General features: G+C 45.8%; 1 protein-coding gene across 12 annotated transcripts in view; it reads right to left on the reverse strand.

Annotated features, from left to right (window-relative positions):
- Cadps (calcium-dependent secretion activator 1) overlaps positions 1 to 21262 on the reverse strand; it is a 164567-nt gene that overhangs the window by 25424 nt on the left and 117881 nt on the right. For 7 of the 12 annotated variants that reach the window (XM_077641028.1, XM_077641026.1, XM_077641024.1 and 4 more), the window contains 5 exons: positions 12272 to 12289; positions 11270 to 11314; positions 7960 to 8115; positions 6814 to 6964; positions 4867 to 4941 (listed from right to left, as the gene is read on the reverse strand). In XM_077641028.1, coding sequence (XP_077497154.1) covers positions 4867 to 4941; positions 6814 to 6964; positions 7960 to 8115; positions 11270 to 11314; positions 12272 to 12289 — 445 coding nt within the window. The remainder of the gene's footprint in view (positions 1 to 4866; positions 4942 to 6813; positions 6965 to 7959; positions 8116 to 11269; positions 11315 to 12271; positions 12290 to 21262) is intronic. The other 5 variants (XM_077641032.1, XM_077641031.1, XM_077641025.1 and 2 more) reach the window with 1 other exon arrangement.

Raw genomic sequence — 21262 nt, forward strand, 5'->3', positions numbered from 1 at the left:
GATGTTCATTAGCTCAAACTTGCGGGAAGTCGCAGACCTCTTCGTCAATGAAGTTTTGATGTTGTCGGCGTATTTTTCATGCCCCGCGCACTCCACCTTAGTGAAAAACACCGTGTTGAAGTGTTGAGCACGCGAGCTCAGTTCAGCCGCGTCCGTCGGCATCAAAGCGACGTGCGGAAATGCCGAAGTCGATGTTAGGCTTGGTCAGCCAGCTCAGCCGCTTCCGACGACACGGAATTCGAAGCAACTTGCAGCGTATCAAAAGTTGACATTTTCGACGGGCTTAGTCCAGGCACATCCACTGGCACTGCAGAGACTTGCGGTAACACCGAAGTTGCCGCCGATCGGCATTGTCCAGCCGAGTCCACCGGCAAAGCTGTTGTTGGCGAGCTCAGTCCAGCCGCATCCACCGAGGGCACAGCAGCTTGCGGCATCACCGAAGCTGCAGTTCTCGACGATGCAGCGCTCTTCTTATTCCATGCGCGTCTCTTTTTGCTGACTGCTTTTCGCGTGCTTGCTTTCAAGCGTGCGTCTCGGGCCATCGTGACACACGGAACAAAGACACCAGGCAGGCAAATACACGCAAAAGCACGAAATTCGAGGCTAAAAGAAGCGATTCAACTGCCAAAATATCTACAAGAACGATAAGGAAAAAGGCTGAACGAAAAATACTAGGAAACAAAGAGGAGCGTGAAAAATGACAGATGTGCAGGCGAAAGCAGACGACGCGAAGGAGCCGAACAACGCGGCCGCGGGGCCGCGGGAGGCAAAGCATGCATCACGGCCAATCAGAGGGCTGCGCCTCGAGGAGGCGCCCGTTTTACCCAATCGGCGGCTGTCTCGCGACGCTTTCCTCCCTTGAGAACGGGTGCTGATGGCTCCGCTGTGCTAGGGTCTACAGTGTGCCGAGAGGCGCCAAAATGGAGAGTGAGAAACCAGCTTTTAAACGAGACCAAGATGGTGCCGATCGGTTCACGTCGCGCAGAGCTACGGCAACTTGAAAATGGGGCAAACCTTCGCACTTGGCGTTCAATTTCGGCTCACCGACGTTTCTAAATTGCCGTTTTTTTCATACTTTGAGTTGGAATTCAGCTAAAATATTTTGTAGAGGCATAGCTGGGACATTAAAGACTTCAAAATCGCAATTTTTGAAAATTGCCATTTTTGACCATTTTTCGCGATTTCAAGACCCGCGTCCCCCCTTAAAAAGCCAGAATGACAATGAATACAAAAGCAGCGATTATATTGCAGCTTCTTCATGCCTCATGTGGCCTATAAGCACACTTTGACGTCACAGACATCATTCAGCTGCTGAAACCGAAACAGCATGACAGAAAAATTCGATTATAAATTTATTTAGCAGTTCTGGACGAGTAACATGTGGTGATTCATGCATAGCAATCTCTTCCACATCATTATAGAGAAGAAAACATGCCAGCAATATTAGGTGACTATACTCCTTTAAGCCTTTCCACATATGACATGTAATTTGTTTTTCAATCACACGTCAATAAAGTGCAATTCAATAAGTGCTTTGAAAACTGTGTAGACAACAGGATTTTTGCCGAATTTTGTACTCTGCTTCTCCACTACTAACGATGACGACACTGCCAACGAAGCTGGATTTTCCGCAGAACAAAAGCCTTAATACTGCTGCGTTAAAAACGCCCACTGCTTATCCCTAGATGTGGTAAATATCAGTGCTAGCTGGCTGTGCAAAATGCTTAATCAATTTCACCGTTTCCTTACCATGCCCATTCAAATCGTTCAATGTGAATGATGGCATGAAATGACCGATTCTGCGTGATCCGGGGCACTTCAGTACAAGCAACACAATCTAGTATGTTGCAAAAGAACTGTACCTTAGTTTAGGATCGGGTTTTTTTTTTGTCAACCATATGAGGGAGAATGTTTTAACTTTTCGCAAAACCTGTCAATGCAGCAATGACGGCAAGCATAGCATCCAAGGTGGCATCCTTGTTTCACACCACCCGTGCTTAAGTGTGGTGGTGTTCTCATTATTTCGCAGCATCGACCCCTGATTTTGTACAAGCAAGCAACAGCTTTGTGTGAAAACACGACGTCCAGTCTATTTGTCTGATTTTAGTTCGGATATAGGTGACTGCTCCACTCAGCCCGGACTATCGACAGGTGCCTGTCTGTAACTACAACTGAAATTTTTGCCACTGCCGATAAGATTTTCTGTTCTGAGCCTCTCTAAAGGTACCGGGCTTGTTTCGAACAATGCCATGCCACCGGCAGTGTAGCAGGTCTAGCTACAATAATTTTCTGAACTGCTCTGCCAGCTCTCAAATTCTGCGAGAGGTATTTTTTTCCTTGTCATCAAAAAGAGAGCTCCAATAGCTACACTATGACGCGCTGCGATAAACAAAGTTTTTAAATTTATAGGTGAATAAATTTTTTCATGCACACCACCCTGAAACTGCCTGTTTTTTTTTTAATGCAAAAGAAAGAGTAAAAAGGGTCTCAGAATTGGTTTATAGTTTGGTTTATGGGGGTTAACAACCCAAAGCGACTCAGGCTATGAGGGACGCCGTAGTGGAGGGCTCCGGAAATTTGGACCACCTGGGGCTCTTTACCGCGCACTGACATCGCACAGCACACGGGCGTCTAGCATTTTGCCTCCATCGAAATTCGAGCGGCGTGGCCTGGATTGAACCCGCGTCTTTTGGGTCAGCAGCCGAGCATCATAGCCACTGTGCCACCGCGGCGGCTAGAGGGTCTTAGAAAACTTTTTTTTTTTTAAATGCATTAGCATTACTATGTACTGCCATTTTCGCAACATTTTGTCACAGTGTCACGATGAGGCCGTGCAGTGGAATGTAGAAACGAGGGTGGGGGAGAGTGTAGAGGAGGAGAGTGGCCAATCAGAATTGGCAGGAGGAGTCATGTGGGGAGGAGGAAGTGCAGTGGCCAATGAGAGGCATGGAGTGGGCGGCAGGACACACATGCTCTGAGCATGTCAGCAGTGGCGGCCACTCCTTCAGTTCTTCATGCTTTGAATTGCCTAAACCTATCGTAAGAGTTCTCCTGTCTCTGGAGCCATTGGACTTGCGTCCAGTAAACGATGCCACTTTAAACCAGCACTGGCACAGAGGAGACCGAGGACGGATTCGGCCCCTTTGGTCAGCAAGCTTCAGAGGCTTATTTCATTGTTTCATTTATTCAATACTGCCAGCCTTGGTAGGCCCAGGCAGGAGGGGCAATACAATGAGATACAAGGCGAGGTAAGATTTAGCACACAAATTAAAAGATAAACAAACCGAAGACAGCACATGCATGATTGGAACAAAAAATAGGTAAATTGAACACAATTTTTCACCAGACCTGGAGATACAACATTCAAAAGCTTTTGTAAAAAAATTGTCAATGCTCTCATTGCTTAATAGTGCGCTCAAAGGAAGCTGGTTCCACTCTGTTAATGCTTGGGGAAAATAAGAATATTGATACAAATTGGTTCTGGCAGGACTGGGCGTGGCTTAGAAGGGAGCGGCAGTGGCTTGTAAGGAATCCTGCCACTCAGCGCAACATGGATGTCAATGCAGAGGCAGAGCATCCGAAGTGACAAGCAGAAGGTGATAACGTCAGGCGGCGTCACCTAGCAGCTGAAGCTGAGCTCAGGTGATGCAAATGCCAGCCAGGCAGACTCTAATGCTGGCGCACACGCTGCTACATGAATTGCACTAATTGCTGATGATTTTCTGTGACTTGATCAAAAAAATCTTTTTTAAGACCTCCTTCCCCCTTAACTGAATCATCATATCGAGCCTGCACCTCATGTCACAAATGTCAAAGTACTGACGAGTCTCACGTTTCCAATCGGTACCGCATTTTGTCTCGGATGCTCTTAAAAAAGTCGAAATGGATACCCTTCCTCCTTGGCTCTAGGTGCAGCCGCAGTGCATTTTCAATCTGATGCATTTTAATTATGCGCTGCATCCTGAGCACAGGTTTTTGCATGATGCCATTCTGCCCTGTCCATGACAATGCTTCTGCCATAACTTACCTGACCTGTGATTGGCGGTTGGCACTGCCAATCACAAAGGTGTATATTGCGTGTGACGTGTTACGACATGTCACATTGTTACTCAGTTTTGCCTGCGCTCACTTGACTCTACCCCCCTCGATCTCCTCCTGTTCCCTGCCCCACCCTTCTCCTAATTTGCAACTGGGGCAGTGGCCTTTGATCGTGGATGCACTAGGGCAGACATATAGGTGGACATCATGAATGCTTGCCACATACAGCTTACGCTGTAAAACAAAAAGCCCCTCATTACATTGGTATGATGATGTAATTATCTGAACCTTCAATGCACGAGTGCAGCACTAAGGGAGGAAGTGGGGTTGCAGAATGCACAAAGTTTTGTTAACACCAGTGAAGTTAAAATTGCGTGATATTGCTTGATGTCAAAGTCTACCTGCTGTGACATGAAATAAGTGGTCATTCATTCAGATGCAAGATGGCAGAACAAAAAAAAAAATTGTGGGTTTCAATGTCAAACAAACAGGGTCATAACTGAGATTGGGCCTTGCTTTTTGACAAAGGAATGAAATGCTAACAAGTCGAGACCAGCTGAGCCGGCAAAGCAAGCCTAGTATCCTAGCTTTCAATGAGGTTCATTCAGACGTCTCTGCATACACTGCAGAAATCCTGCTCCTCCATAGGACACACACACACACCAAAACACAACAGTGGATAAGCAACTGCAGAAGGCGGTGAGAGCAAATGCCCACACTGCTCAATAACAGCAGGTGCGCTTATGTCAGCTGTGTGGTTTGTGTTTCTGACACAGCATGGAAGGCAATACCAATCTGTTGTCACAAATGCAACTCAAGCTCGCTCACCTTGGCAATGAGTCCTGTCTGCATTTCCTGCAGCGTCCCATCCACAAGGCCATCAATTTTGCTGTGGTACTGGTGCTGCACAAGAGACAGTTAACACGCCTTGACATATCTACATGCTAACTAACACTGGTGTACTGCTAATGCATCACTGCTCTGGACAAAAACAAAAATGCATAACATGAGAACACACTTCGTGCATCTATGATGTGGCCTCAAAAGTTGAGCGTCACTCACGACCCTTCAAATGAAAACCCGAGTCACAAGACTTTTCTGTGCGAGTACACAAAGAAGTGCAGAAAAATAAAGTACATTCTGGTACACACAAATGGTTACCATATCAGTTTACGCCGGCAGTGCTCCTATAATCACTGCTGTAATGGTAGCTGATGCTTTGCTGTGCCTGGGTTCAATGAGCTAAAGACGGCAGCCCATTCGTACCAATGAGCAAAGCAAGCATTGCATTCACCAGCCAGAGAACGTCACAAAGGACCCATGGATGCACTGTGCAGGGAAGGAATATGCCATGCTATGGCACATTTTGCTCCGCTGTAACCTGCCTGCACAAAATCAGATTGCTCAGAGCATGCATGGCTTAACAACTTACCGCAGGAAAAAAACCGTGCAGTGAAGCAATGCACACAGGTACTGAAATTACAACAGTTTACATCTAGAGTGGCTCACAAATACAAAAGGTGGTTTGATGCATAAGGTCCTTATGCTAGGTGTTGCTTGTCCTGTGATTCGACTCCAAGTCTTGATAACACTGTTGCCACTTGAAAGCAATAATGAACACGTCACAAAGCAAGTTATAGATCCTGAATAAATCACCACATCTGACTGCATTAGGTAAGCTTCCATTGCGCCTCAAAAGAAGAGAGAGAGACAAGGGCACTCTATGTTCATGTCCCTGGTATACATATCTGTATGCCTTAGACAACAGCTCTCATATCATACCAGTTACAAAACTCTGCTTCAAAAAGTGACTAGTTTCAACAGCCACTTTCTGGGTGCTTAAGGATGGAGGCCACACCTGGAAGCGGCAAACAAAAGCTGTTGCCATAAGATGCCATTGCCTTCTGTGAAGTGTTTTTTTTTTTTGCCTTCTTTTATCTCTTAATTTATTTTTCTGGCTGTAATATCTATGGATTTCTGTTAATGCATCTCTCTCACTGATTTTGCTGCCAGGCGACTCCGCTTTTATCAACAATCTAGAAGTTTGCAACATGAACTCAGTTTATGTTATTGACCGCGAGTGGCGTGGCCATCCGTAAACACCCAAATCTTGGCCACTTCGGATCACCGTTTTGTGCCACATGTACCCTATGGGAAGTTTCACAACTGCTAATATCCAAGAGCATTGGACCACCTTCATATTTATAAACTGCTTTTAATGAAAAGCACTGGAAGTGTTTTTGCACATCTCTTCTCTGTATCCTTCATCTCCCCTTGCGGTGCCATAACCATGCATGCTGGAGAACATTTCCGATTTGCCACATTTGTTTACGCATCCTTTTAATCTCTTCCTTTCGTACCGCCGTGCGAGGCTGGAGTATGTGAAAATAAATAACCAGTGCCCAATGGCCTTTTGCTACTGTGAATGGCACAGAAACGTTTGGCTGCTTTCATTTGGCATGTCTTTTTTGATCAGCATCTGCAGCTCTGCTTTTCTGTGCCTGTGCAATCTCCTGTATAGTCGTTATCATGGTTTACTTCAGTAAGCATTGCCGAGGTACCGTACCACAGAGGAAGAAGCTTTGTATTAGTAAAACGACATGCGATGCACAGTTGCAATAAAGGAAATCGCCTACCTCTCCTGATGTGGCTTATCTCTGTTCTAGACAGCTGCCCATTTGGACACACCGAAACCCTCGCCACAGCACGCCATTAGCGTAAGTTCGCTGCTGTACGGAGCAAGTGCTCGGAGTGAGTGGGGCTCATTGGACTAACCACGTCGGCTCCATCCACGGTGCAGAGCTTGAGTGACTGGATGCGTGCCTCCAGTACCACGTTGATCATGGCGCACATCTCCGAGGGCACAATGTAGTCGGTCGTATTCCACTTGCTTTTCCTCTGTAACTGCTGGAATGCCTGCAGCGTCCTGCATGGCACGACCCTGTCAGCCTCCTTCCCACTGCTCACACACACTCGGTTGACGAGATAAGGTCAAGGCTAGCTACAACTGGGCAAGAAGCAGCTGTGGCTGGCAGTGAAATCAGGCCCACAGAGTGAAAACCTCACCTCGTCAATTGGCAGCCTTTACACTTTCACCAAAGAATACCTATAGCACACACGCGTAGACGGACACATAAACACATGCACAAACATAAAAATAAAATATAGTTAAAGTGGGTTTAGAAGAACTTCTATTTGGGCTAGATGCTTCATTTCGATCCAGAAAGGAAAACAGTAGTGTCGAAAAACACACACACAGTAGAAGAACGATTTATGGTTTATGGGGGTTTAACGTCCCAAAGCGACCCAGGCTATGAGAGACGCCGTAGTGAAGGGCTCCGGAAATTTCGACCACCTGGGGTTCTTTAACGTGCACTGACATCGCACAGTAGAAGAACGACATGGGACAAGCACTAACTTCATCAGACTTTATTCCTTGAAAAGCAAGCAAATATACAGAAAATGTAGGCTTGCGCCGACAGAAACAAGGTTCACAGATGTATGTGTATCAGCGATACATCTGTGAACCTTATTAAAGCTGAGATTTCATATCTTGAACGGTTTTGTTGATCGCACGTGAGATTTCTGTTTCCGCATGCCTAGATTTTCTCTATATTTGCTCGCTTTTCAAGGAATAAAGTCAGATGAAGTTAGCGCTTGTCCTATGTCGTTCTTCTACTGTGTGTGTGTTTTTCGGCACTACTGTTTTCCTGTCTGGATTATTAAAGTGGGCTTCTTATAATTCCCTACAGGATTAAATTCTCTTTTTTCCTAATGCTGGTCACAATCAGAACTGTGCTTACTTTTTCACTGAACACCATGAGTGTCACCAGTGACACACCCACCAATACGATACTAGAACATCAACCTGTCTAGCTCCGCATCCACCAAACATCACGGCCAACATGCAGTGCAGCCCACCTAGTGACACAAGACTCGACCATGTCGCAGGCCATGAGCTTGAGCCTCTGCTCAAGGTGCTTGGCAAACACCTCGTCTGGCCAGTGCAAGTCTCGGATGAAACACTGCAGTGCGTCCAGCTTCCAGAACAGCTCCTCGGATGATGGACAGCCATTTCTGCACAGCAAGGGCAACAGTTCTTTCAGTGGGAGCTGTTTAACTCTGTCCGGCCAGCCACTGCTAACCACAACTCACATAACAAATAACTCTCAGGTCAGAGCAATACTTCGAAATGAGGATAGTGATCCAGCTATCTCTCCCACTTTTTTTTTTTTTTTTACAACAGTATGCGATGCACCAGCCTGACTTAATACTTTGCTTCACAACATGGCTTCTATGTAAACTGAGGTTGTAAGTTTCAAGGATTTTGCATCTCGAGTCTCGTTACTTGCTTTCTAGCACTGCTGCAGTGTAACTGCCACGTAGGAGTCTATGCATGATGGAGTTCCAAGCTAGCTTCACGTTACACCCAAGTTGTGTAGCATTGTATAGCAAAATGCCATGAACAAATATGTGCATGCATTCTTATTGCTTTGAAGGCACCAAACTTTTTGTAGCGTTTTTTTTTCCTTTGAAATGATGCACATTGGTAACCGTGGATTACTGTCTGGAATTAGCCTGTGAAATGTAGAAGAGCTGTTTGTTCATTTGCTGTCATACCAACTCCTCGGGCAGGCTAGCATGAGTTGGAGCTAACTAAAATGACAATGCAGCGATAATAATGAAACATTTTTTGTGCCTCGCATGATTTCACCCTCACTTGTGAAATCACCTGCCACCGTTTGGCTGCTGAAACCATAAACTAAACTGGAGTTAGTTTTCAGAAAGCAAAAGAGAGAGCAAATGAACAACTTTATATTACAAATGTTAGCACGATACATGAGCACGCTCGTGTGGTATAGGACCATTCAACCTCTGACCTTAAGAAAAGGTAACGCGTACCCAGAATCACATTTCCAGGTTCGTCTTTAATGATCACACTTTCTGCAGCAGTGCTACCCTAAACTTGATTAGAAAACTCTAGAACACGACACAATAGCCGCAAAACTTTCTTTCCCCATTTGCTTTGGTTTCTCCACAAGAATTTATACATTTCACCTCTAATAAAAAATGCGATCACAAGTTGAAAGCTGGTGAAGCATGCTGCCACACTGATGTCCTTGGAATAAATTTTTAACATACAGTCCCAAAGAATGCAAGAATTTTTTGAAGACAATTGTTCAAAGTATGTGTTCCTAGTTTCAGTTTTACTTACTGTAAAATGTAACGTAGCTGCAGCCTTGATATCATTCCGTTTCATTCTTCCTGGCCAGAAATGCGCTTGATGTGACAGAGCGCTCTTCATTTTTACTGAGCAATGTTTTTATACCACGGCACCTATGCTTCTGTAGTTGTCACACTGCCCTTTCAATACCACTTTATCATTTTTTTCTTTCTGAGTTTGTGTCTGTCTGTCATGTCCTTTATGTTCAAGCTAGCTCATACTGAGCCTTCTGTTACTTCAACTGTAATGTTACCCTCTAATACTGTCTTGTTGTGTTGCAGGTGTTCGTATAAATCAATAAATGGGAGAAAATTGGAGAAATCAGTGAATGGGAGAAAAAATTCCATTATGAATTGTTCATCACATGTTGGCAAATTCTGCGTAGTCGATGCTTACTAATGCCTTGCACATAATTCCAAAGAAAAAAACACAACCAAAAGCACAGAAAATTGTGTGCTCACAAGCTTATACATATATAAGAGATGCCTAACAGCTTTTGTTTTAAGTGTAGCGAGAAATGAGAGCGAGAAATGAGAGAAGTGTAGCGAGGACATGAGAGCAAGCAGCGCACAACATGACAAGATCTGCCTTAACACGTGATAAGCTCAAGATGATTGTTCAGTTGAACATACAGCGGAATCTCGATGACATGATCATGGCTGATGCAAATCCATCAAATTCCACAGCTGAAGTGCACTGCACACAATTTGCAGAATTCAGGCTGTTTCGAACACACTCCTGCACCACCATGGATGATATGAACATGCGATCCGTGATGACGTTCTCAAGTACGAAGTGCTGCCCGCACAGCTACCCATGTAGAAAGCCATCCATGTGCAACTTCAGCCCAGATGTGCTCTACGAATTTCTAATCCTCCTATGTGTTCTGTTGAGCGAGTTGGCCCTTCAGCTGGCTGCGAGGCTCACGAGTAATGTATGCTCATGTGCGCACACACCAGTGTAAAGCACAACCAGTGCACATGCGCACTGCTCTTACTCTGGCACAAACCCACATAATGCGGGTTACACATACACGTGGACCTTCAAACTCTGGCATGTGAGGAGCCCCATGCATTCAACGGCACCTCTTATGACACCTGCAAGACCAATTGAATGAGCCCTAACAACTTCTACACTGCAGAGTATTGTTCACTCGGTGAAGAAAAAAGAAAGTGACATCGCACACAGCCCGACACAGCCTGGCAAAGCCACACCGTGGGAACACAGGTGATGCAGTGCAGGGCTCCAAGAGACCTGCACTGTTTTTACATGACACGAAATCTGAACACAGAGGGGCTTTTCGTATCTGCTACTGCTGACATGTGGCTATTGCAGTATTTCGACCGTGCCTTGCAACTGCACCCACCAGGCCCACCACCCCATGCACAGCATACAAGCGAACAAGTCACCGCAACGGGAACGGGCAGAGAATGTCAAACTCACAAAATTATTCATGGCGGGCTATTTAAAAAGTACAAAACAGGCGCAATTTGTGCTTGCCACATTAATTATAATGTTCTAAACAATGAGGCTATTGGCCATAAAATGATTTAAAAAATAAAACGACAAGTGCAGATGGAGAATAAAAAATAAGGCCACCAATCATGCAAGTTCACCAGTCCTGATACTACAGAAGCCTTTAGTCTCCTTGTGAAGCTAAGCCAAAAGTACTTTGGTCCAAAAAAAGCAGTCAATAGTAGGCATCTTTAAGGCTTAAGAATTTAGATAAGGTTAAGTCTGTAGCAAAACCCAACTGAGATGCTGCACCCAAGTGCTGAAGTAAAAACAGAATTTTTCAGTTTCACAAAGCCACGCAACTTACTCATCTCTGATTTGGCCATGGGCCCCCAGAAAAGTGTGCAAGGCAACACGACAGTTGCATTGTACCTGATGCACCCTGCGGTGCTAGCAACAGACGCCTCAGCATTTGGCATAGTAGAGCAGGTAGGTGCAGCCCCAGCGCACACAGTGCAAATCTGCCTTCACCTCCGCAGTTATGCTACTTACGGTTGTGTCTGAGCGGCTGAGTGACCCTCGGAGCCAGATTTATCTCTAAAAGGTAAGAAAATTGATACGGCTATCAGCATTATGCACGGAACATCACACGCGACCACACTTGTGATGCAGTTGGTTGCGCCTGTTACACTGGGCACAGAAAGCTTGGTGGTGCCCAAATACTAGCCTCCATGATTTGAGTGCAGAGCAAGTTCAGACAGTTCGGTGAGCTATGGTTCAGGCTACACGCTGGATACTAATAGCAAAATAAAAATTTACACGCCCATAAAAGAACATTTGCGATGGCAAAATCAGCAACACTAACGACGGCTACAGTGCACAAGAGAGCTGTGTTACAGAATCAAGGAGTATTTTTGTATATGAAGATTCTAGGAGGTAACGTCCGTCAAAATTTAGCTTCATCAAAAAAAAAAAAAATATGCAAAAAGAATGTCAAAAGACTGGAGCTGCACGAAAACTAGACCAAACAATTTCTTGAATGCCAGGCATCATTACGTATTACGTTGAGAAGTGCCCACAATTAGCTTGATCCAGCCTGGCAAACAAGGACCAGATACTTGAGTTGCTAACTTAAGCAAACAACAACACGAGCAATGTGAATGCACGACAATGGGTCATGAAAGCTGGCAGTCACCGCTGGGCACGCCTGATGTGCCTGACGATGTGGGTTAATATAAGCATGCTATAAAAAAACCCCTGAATGTATATGTTCTAAGCTACGTAAAGCACATGCTCCTTTAAAAAGGCTTGCATGGACTTGGGACTGACATGAATATCATTTGTATTCCATTGGCTGAACCATTGGCTCAAGGGCAGAAGCTTAAGAATGAAAAACTACGTTTTGCGAAACCTCTAATTGATTATTTAAAAAAAAAAAAGTACTTTTGAAGGTTGGCAGAGAAACAGAGAAGTAAGCTGTAGCATCGTATGTGCACAAAAAAATATATGATTGTGCAAAATAAAAGCATGCGTTTTCCAGCACATAACACTCACATTTGGTTAGGCGAAGAGCTGCAAGACAAAATTCAACTGAATTTAAGCACATGCGGTCAATCAACAAAACAAGCAAAACGTATTAAGTGACAGAGATTGATGCCCGATAAATTGTATGGAATCATATTTCCTTGAGCATTTACTAGCAGTGGCCTGCATGAAGGAATAGCACGACTGTCTCCAAGCGGTCATGAGCAAACCATAAGTTACTCGCATTAAACTACTAGCTGTTTTGTTGGAAGGTTTCGGAACTGGTTCCAATGGCTTCTGAGAAACTAATACCTAAACACATTTGCAAAGTTGTCTTTAGTGAACATTAAGTGACTTTTAGCTAGTGCTCTGGGAAAGTAAATACACAAAGTGAACTTAACACCTCCAGGAGGAACTTATTTACTCATGTAATTTGCAAGCCCTTACCCTAGTTTATAAAAAAAAAAAAAAGTTTGCTTGTATATTTTAGGTTCCCAGCTCTGCCAGACCACCAGCATGCACACAGGTGTGGCTGTGAAAGGTGTGAGTGGCCATGCTGCGCTAAGAAAGATGTCATTGCCAAGACAAAGCTAAAGAGAAGTCGTGCATGCATGGAGCGAGCCTTTTTTGGGAGAGACTACGACCAGCGTGCCTCCCCTTCTTGAGACACACCAGCACAGAAGTGGAAACTGGTCAGCACCAGCTAAACAAATAAAATAACGGCAGCAATGGCCATCCTTCCCTTAGAAAATGAAGTCTAAGTCAGCCTTCTTTTACAAAAACAACCCTTCGAATGATGTATGCGGGGAGGGCGCTCAACTAAACGCGGGCTCAACACAATTGCGCCCAAGCAGTGGGTAGCACGCACCCCGTGTTGATTGATGTCCATTCCCAGCATGTGTAAAAAAAAGTAGTTGTTAATTTGTTTGTAAATTAGTTCCGGAAAAAAAAATAATTTGAATTGCACGCTGTCTACCTGGCTCGCTCACACTGCTGGTCGCTTTCCCAGATGAGCACTTCGGTAATATTCGGTAACCCCCCCGCATGCACCAGAATCCGAAACTACCCAACAGTTTGCTGTTAGTCAGCCAGGCCACAAGCGAGCGTGGCATTTTATCTTCTGCCTCAGCGATTGTACCGTTGTGTGTTTATTGCTTTGAGCTGCCCAAACACAGTTATGCCATCTTGCAGGGAACTACATAAATAATGTAGGCCGGGAGGAGACTGTGGAGCGACTTATACTTGGAGTCAACTTTTCTTTGGTTAGCAAGGGGGGGGTCCATGTATAGGCGGCATTATATGGCATGTATTGCACGTTATGACCTTCCTAGAGTTTTTTTTTTAGAACATGTTTGCGTAACTTGCGCACCCTCTTTTCGAAGCCTTAATTTAAAGAAAAAATGTGCACAAATTTCAGGAGTAAACATGGTATACATTGAAAGTAAAAACTTGACGCTAGAATCATTTTAAAAAGCCATTTCACCTTCTCATATGCGGCATGTTGGTCATCAAAAACAAATCTTCACATTGTTTCTCACGTTTCCCATCACATTTCTCAGTCTCACCGAAATCACCATAAATGCAGAGAATAGCATCAGAGCAACTCTGCAGGTTATTAAACACAGTGTCCCCCTCGGCAGGTGGCTGCACCTGTTCCTTTCCAATTCGCATGCCAAAGGTACTTCCAATACCACTGCAATTGTAGTCTCACATATCCTGAACTGATGATTCAGGCCTTTATCTCAGAAATCCTTGAGGAGCAGGGGAATTGCATCCATTGCGCTAAACGCCCTAAACGTGCGACTGATCTGTCACATCTGAGCCAAATGGCCATGCAGCTAACACAGTGCAAGAAAAGAAGGCTGCAGCGCTTGACTACATCCTTCCTGCACTGTTTTCTCGAAAACCAATTTATAATTCAATGCATATTATTCCAAAGAAACGAAGAAATGTAAACTTGTTTGAGACACATCACCCTAGGCCAAAATTATTCCTGAACCAGCTCAAAAGACGGGACAACAATGACAGACACCACGAGCCCCATCTCCCTTGCTATCCCGTCTTTCATCCTGATGCAAGTATGACTGCAGACCAAGCAAGCCCAACTTCATCAATCCTTCAAGCAAAAAGAAGGCAAACTGGATAGTGGTGGTGGTGGTGTGACTGGTGCAAGTTATGGAGCCTCGACACACAGATTATTCAGTCAGTGTATGATATGTTTTGTGTGCAAACATTACTGATGAATGCTTGGTATCGTGTTGCCTGAGGTTCTCACTGCAATGTAGTTCAGATATTTTTAAATTGGCTCTTCTCAACAGCTCTGCCAAATATCTGCAAACATAATTTGAAAATAAGATAAAAAAAAAAATTAATGTGGATTAGGTCAGCTAATCCAGGATAAACAAAGCGAAAGATGTAGGCGTTCACTGTGTTCACTGGCGTTGACATTGATAATGTTCTAGACGACGACAGCTTTGAGCAAAGGAAGGGTGCATAACTGGCTCCCTGGATATGCGGACACCTCATTCATGCTTTGATACATGTGGCAGTGGTGAGAGAGAGATGTGGCCTGAATGCATTAGTGCTGGCAGCGTTGTGGCTGACATGTGGCACTGCAGCAACAGTTAGGCCGCAGCGTTAATTTGGTGATCAATCTCTCGCAATCAACCATTAACTGCATGCCACCTCCCAGGTGGCAGGGAGGGCGCGCTGCCCCTGTCCAGTGTGCGGAACGCAATAAAAGCAGGTTTTTGCAATTGGACATCAATGCCACGTACATGAAAGCGAGATTGAGGTCTCCACTAACCCATGGAGCCGGTTGTGTGCCTTTCCTTTCGTGAAAATGAACGGCGTTTGCAAAGTTGCCAATGAACTCTATGAACACCGTCGGCTCACTTGTTTTGGCACAGTAACCGTCTCACATATCTCAGTGGACACCAGGAGCGCGCCGCAAAGGAAGGCATAAAGGAGGGAGGGAAAGAAGAAAGAGAAAACTGAAAATTGAAAGTTGGATTTTGAAGAAAGGCGCGGCGCTGTGCAGTAGTGACTAGGGAGCGAGACAGAGAGAAATATGTGCTTCCTCAGAGCACCCCCATCGCAAGTTGGTGGCCAATAAAGCTTTCGCTTTAAAAAGTAGTACACTCTTACTTCACTCTCTCCCTTGAGAGCTGCAATGTGCTTGACACACTAAGACAGAAAACCAGTGCTTGGTGCTTAGGTCAACATCAGCACTGCCATTTAAGTGAAACATACCGAAGACCTTCTTCACTCTGCTCAAAGTGATCCACCAGACCTTTGATCCTTATCCCTCAAGCAGACCATTTCTGCCCTTCATGTTCCTTGATCTGCACTGAACCTGGCAGAGCCTGTTGGCAGGGCCTGTTCCCCTGCGAACTATGCAAAGGCTGCACTCACCTACAGCATCAAAACAAAAGCGTTGTGCTCCTGCTGGCATAAACTTGTCCTTTGCAATGTTCATCTCTTTCATCCATTACAGTAGAGGACCTCTGTACTAAAGTGACTCAGACTAGCAAAAACCTTTACTATATCAGTTGTAGGTGATGGCATGCTCTCTGCTAATTAATTGGCTGCTTACTAAACACAGGACTAATTTATAAAAGAAACACTCATAAACAGCTTCCAGCCTGCTCTTATTGTGATAATTATTTATTTTCAGTTAGCACATTTCAGTTATCATGTTTTCGATTTCGTTCACATCTTGAGGAAGTACCGCATTTGCACAAATACAATGCGGCTACGAATATAACGCGAGCTTGATTTCATGCGAAAACAAAAGTTTTGCGTGAACACAGAGTCCTTTTCCGCAGCCTCAGCGTCGTTTAACACGCGACACAGTCGAGGTGCAGCGGAATCGTTCATGCAGTGTTACCACACATCTGTTTCTTGCTGCAGCTTCCCTGTGCTTTGCGCGCTGCCGTGCACAGAAAGAAAATGCCGTGGGAAGGAAATGTTCGTCTTTATCTTCCCTTCCCTACTCTTCGCTGCATTTTTACTGTCTTTCCTTCCTCGGCGACTCACGCCTCCTTCTGTGTTCATAGCCAGCTTTACTGTTTTATCCGTGCGCTCTGCCTTACGGCACCAAAGTCTCTAAGTTGGCTTCTCCTCACGGCTTCCGAGCTTGATGGTGAAGCTATCTCGAAAAGCGCCGTTTTATCCTTTAAGTACGCAATTACCTCCGAATGTCGGCCTCGCGCGTGCCGCGTTATCATCATTCCACGGGAGATACGTCACCACGGCAAGACGCTCCTCACTACAGCCGTTTTTTTTTTTTAAATCTTTACTTTAACCGCAAAGAAATGCACAGCCTGTAGGGGGTGAAACGGGACCGCAGTTTCACTTCATTATATGAGAGTTTACTATAGCAGGGTTTTACTGTATCTGTTCTTCCCTTCATTCACTTCGCACAGCAATAACTACGTGGGGGTTACTCATCCCAACAATGGTGGCAGCCTTGTCATTGTAATTGTGTGGGGTTGTGACGTCCAGAGGCGACACATGGGCTACGAGGTAGGTACTTTAATACGCGGTTCTTTAACACGCACCGACATCCCACAGCACACAGCATTTTTGTATTCTGCCACTATTGAAATTCGGCCGCTGCGGCCGGGTTCAAGTCCACGACTTTGGGATCAGCAGAGCCACAGTGGCAAAGAGGTGTGAATTGTTTTGTATGCTTCATGACTGGCACTTCTACATGCAGCATGTCACAAAAACCACACTTAGACATCAGTGACTGTGCTGAATTTTTTCAGGGTAGTCACATGCGAAGCATATCTGAAAGAGCAATTCATCCATCTTCAATGCCTAAGGGGAATGTTCAGCATACTCTACAAAAACTCACTTGGCTAGAGCTACAGGACTTCTATGGTGTTTTATTTGCCTTTGTTATTCCTTTATGACTGCATCATGCCTCTATAGCTACAAGTGTACAGTGTTAGCTTTCAGTGTCATTTCATGTAGCAAGTCATCTACACTCATATTCCCTTAATGTGACTAGTTTTCGAAGCATCACAACTACGCATGCATTTCAGCACAATGTCTACAACTGCCCTCTGTTATTTGGAAAGTTTTGCACCATGCTTAAGGGCACAGGGTAAGCCCTATACCGTATTTATTCGAATCTAGGCCGATAGTTTTTTCAAAAAAACGAGATGTAGAACTCTTATGTCGGCTTAGATTCGAGGATTTCGTTTCGAGGTTTCGTATTCGTAAAATACGAATAAATGTAGCACGCAGGTGGCGCCTCCACAAAACGCCAACGAAAGACAGCACTGTAGCCGTTGCTATCCGTAGCCGTTGCTATCCGTAGCCGATACTGATCAAAGCACACATAAGCACTGGCTGCCATTTTGGCCTTGTTCTGTTCTCGTGCGGTGGCGTGAGCACATTCGCAGCAGTGAAGTTTTCGTGCGTAGTTTTTATCACCAACACCATGGCACCAAACAGGCGGTGCCATTATAGTGCCGCCTTCAAACGGAAAGTTATAGTCGCTGCAGAGCAGTCGTCAAATCTTCAAGCCGGGCGGGACTTCGGCGTGGATGAGAAGAATGTTCGCCGTTGGAGGGGGCAGCGTAACGAAATTTTTGCTTGCGCGGCAACGAGAACGGCTTTCACGGGCCCCAAGAAAGGCCGCCATCCAGAAGTGGAGGTAGCTCTGGCCGAGTTTGTGGAGACGCAGAGGTCAGCGGCACTTCCAGTGACCACGGAAGTGCTGCAAGCCAAAGCAAGAGAGCTGACGAGAGAGCGAGGCGTCCCCCGGGAACTGTTCAAAGCCAGCCGGGGCTGGTTGCAGAAGTTCATGAAGCGCTTTGGCTTCAGCCTCCGACGTCGCACGTCCATTTGTCAAAAGCTGCCGGGCGACTTCGAAGAGAAGCTGATCTCATTTCAGCGATTCGTAATAAGGAAGAGGATGGAGCACGGCTACGCCGTAGGACAAATGGGAAACGCTGACCAGACGCCGGTATAGTTTGACATGCCAGTGGCGTGCACCGTGAACGAAAAAGGTGCCAAGGAAGTGAAAGTGCGCTCGGCCGGATACGAAAAGCAGCGCGTGACTGTAATGCTGGCCTGCACGGCAGATGGCCACAAGCTGCCGGCGTATATAATTTTTAAGAGGAAGACTCTACCAGCTCGGGAAGTGTTTCCAAGAAATGTGATCGTCCGCGCCAACGAAAATGGATGGATGGCGAGCGATATGGTTGAGCAGTGGATCAGAATGGTTTGGCAGCGGCGTCCAGGGGCCCTCTTGGCCAAACGTTCCCTCCTCGTCCTGGACACCTCACTGACGGCGTAAAAGCTGCGCTTTCCGAAGCCGGTACCGACGTCGCCATCATACCCGGCGGCATGACAGGCCAGCTGCAGCCTCTTGATGTGTGCCTCAATAAGCCTTTCAAGGATCGGCTGCGCAAGTACTACGTGGACTGGCTTAGTGAAGAGCGGCGCGAGCTTACACCAACAGGCCGAATAAAGCGCGCCTCACTGGGAGTTGTAGCCACTTGGATAGCTGCAGCCTGGGATGACATCCCAGAAAGCTTGGTTGCACGCTCATTCCGCAAGTGCTGCATCTCTAATGCACTTGATGGCAGTGAAGATAGTGCACTGTTCGAGGAGGCCAGCGATAAAGAAGTCAGCGATGATGATGACGAATGAGCGGGGGCTGATCCCGGGCTGGCGTTGCATATGTCTCCTCGCCCAACGCCGCCTCTCCTCCTCCTCTTCTCTCAAAGCTCCTTTGGCAGCTTTTTTTTTTCAACGATCCCTCTCGGGGCCATCAATCATGCTTCGGCAGAGCATGCAGGCGCGATGCTTCCCGCTGTGTCTCACTCGAGTTCCTCTCTCTACACCAAGTCGCCTATGCGCAGACACATGGTGCAGTCGTTTCGCGCCACGCACTTTCACGTGCGCGGCGACGTAAGAACAGTCGTGTCGCGTCATAAAAATAAGTGTGATAATGAGGTATAAACAGTGTTGTTTTTTCGGCCGGCCTACAATCGAGGTAAGTTTTTTTTTTTTCTGTGGCCTTCAACTTTCGGGTCTCGGCTTAGAATCGTGGCCGGCCTAGATTCGAGTAAATACGGTACTTCCCATGCATTTTAGGCCATGTTGAGGTACATGTTTCTCACTAATAACAGTAGCCTAATAATACATATATCATTGTTTGCCAAATTTTGTGCTCTTTTCACTGAACTAGAATATTTGAAATGTGTTGAAAATTCGATTTTTAATAAAATTTTTTCCGGTAGTACACAAATCTGGCCTTTCTTTGCGCATTTCAAAATTCATAACAGAATAACTGCTCAGTGAAATCGCTTAATTCTAGTTCAGTAGTTGGCAACACTTATGTAGATGATTGCAAAAAAAAATCAGCCGTCTGTCTTGAAAGGCATTGGAAATAATGGTACCTTTGTAAGAAAAAACACTGTTTTGAGATAATAGAGCGTAAAGAGAAAAAAGATGTGAAAAACCTATTTTTATTCACAGAAACGCCTCCATAGTAATTGGTTTAATAGCCCCCTGCTTCGTAGTCACTGTCGCCGTCATTTTTTCGCTTTTCGGCTTGTCGTTTTGACTGTCGGGCCTCTTTTGTAAGCTGTCGTGTTGCTCGGTCCGCAAAGTACATGCGCTTATGGTCAGCTTCCCTGGGCCACTTGATGGTGTTGCTCCCTGGGTTCAATCCACACGCCTTCAAAACGTTGGCCCGTGCGATGCTACCATCATTAAATGAAAGAACAGCATCCAGTGTTGCCATCCGTAGGGTCCGAAGCCTAACAAACACGTTCTTTGGCGCGCGTTCCCAAACAACATGGTTGAACGACTCATTTGCATTTTGAGTTCGCCCATGCAGGCACTTCTCTAGGAGCTCAGCCTTCGATAGCTCCCTATAAATGGGTTTGATAGCCTCCAAGACAGATGCAGGCAAACTCTCCTTGTGGAAAAATGGCTTGCCCTCTGACTGACTTCTGTTGAAGGCACACCACGTATCAGGTCCCTTTGGGCAAAGTCCATGGCATGGGTCATCGTCTGTGGCCGGTAAGTGGAAGAAGGTTGCCCAAACGGCCTTTCGCATTTCATCCAGGTTTCCTACATTTCTTCTGATGGCCAAACCATAGTACGTCTGGAGCTTGTGTATTACTGCATCAGTCAGTCGGCCTCGGCCCGAGAGGCTCTTTCCATCAGAGAGTTTTCCTGCTTTGTTTCCTTTTTTTAGCCTTCGTAACCTTGTGCCCATCCTTTTTTGCACGTGCCCTATGCACTCAACCTTGGATGTTTCAACGGAATCACCATATGGCATTTGTGCCTTCACAGCCATAAAAGCCTTGCTGTCACCATCCCCAAGGTATTTGACATATCGAACGCCGTGAAGCTCCTCACTCCTGCCGAAAATTTTCAGTGCTCCTGCGACTTCCATTCCACCGCTGGTGCCTTGGTAGTTGCTTTGGCACACCTCTCTATGAAGGGGGTCACTGTTTGTACCCTTGATGCTGCACTTTGGACAACGTTTAGACAAAACCTCCACATCCAGCACTTTCCCAGAGTCTACACTGGTCGCAGAGACTATGCCGTTATTGGAAGTATGGCCTCGCTTCTGCCAGCTTCCATCAAGAGCAACTGCGATGTCTTTATCCCCCTCATTCAGCTGCACAGCTTCGTCAGCTGCCCTTTTCATCGACTCCTGAGCAGCAGCTTCGATGTGACCTAGAAGCTCTTGATTGTATTTCGCAAACTTTGTCGGCGGCTTAGGAAGGTTTAGCATAGCACAGAGTATATTTCCTGCAGCCATTCCCTTACCAATGGACCTCAAGGCATACACTAACCTGAGGTTGGCTTCATAGAGGCCAGAAGTAGTTTTCTTCGACATCTCAAATCGTTGTGCGGCACTACACACTACACACTTCAAACTGTAAACGCTTGCAACACCTACCCGTTTTGTCACAATTTCGATGAGCTCAACACTTCCACCGCACTCTCTGCACACACAAATCTGTGTAATTGCGGCACAAA

The sequence above is a fragment of the Amblyomma americanum genome, chromosome 10 (assembly GCF_052857255.1).
Source record: "Amblyomma americanum isolate KBUSLIRL-KWMA chromosome 10, ASM5285725v1, whole genome shotgun sequence".
NCBI classification, from domain to species: Eukaryota; Metazoa; Arthropoda; class Arachnida; order Ixodida; family Ixodidae; genus Amblyomma; species Amblyomma americanum.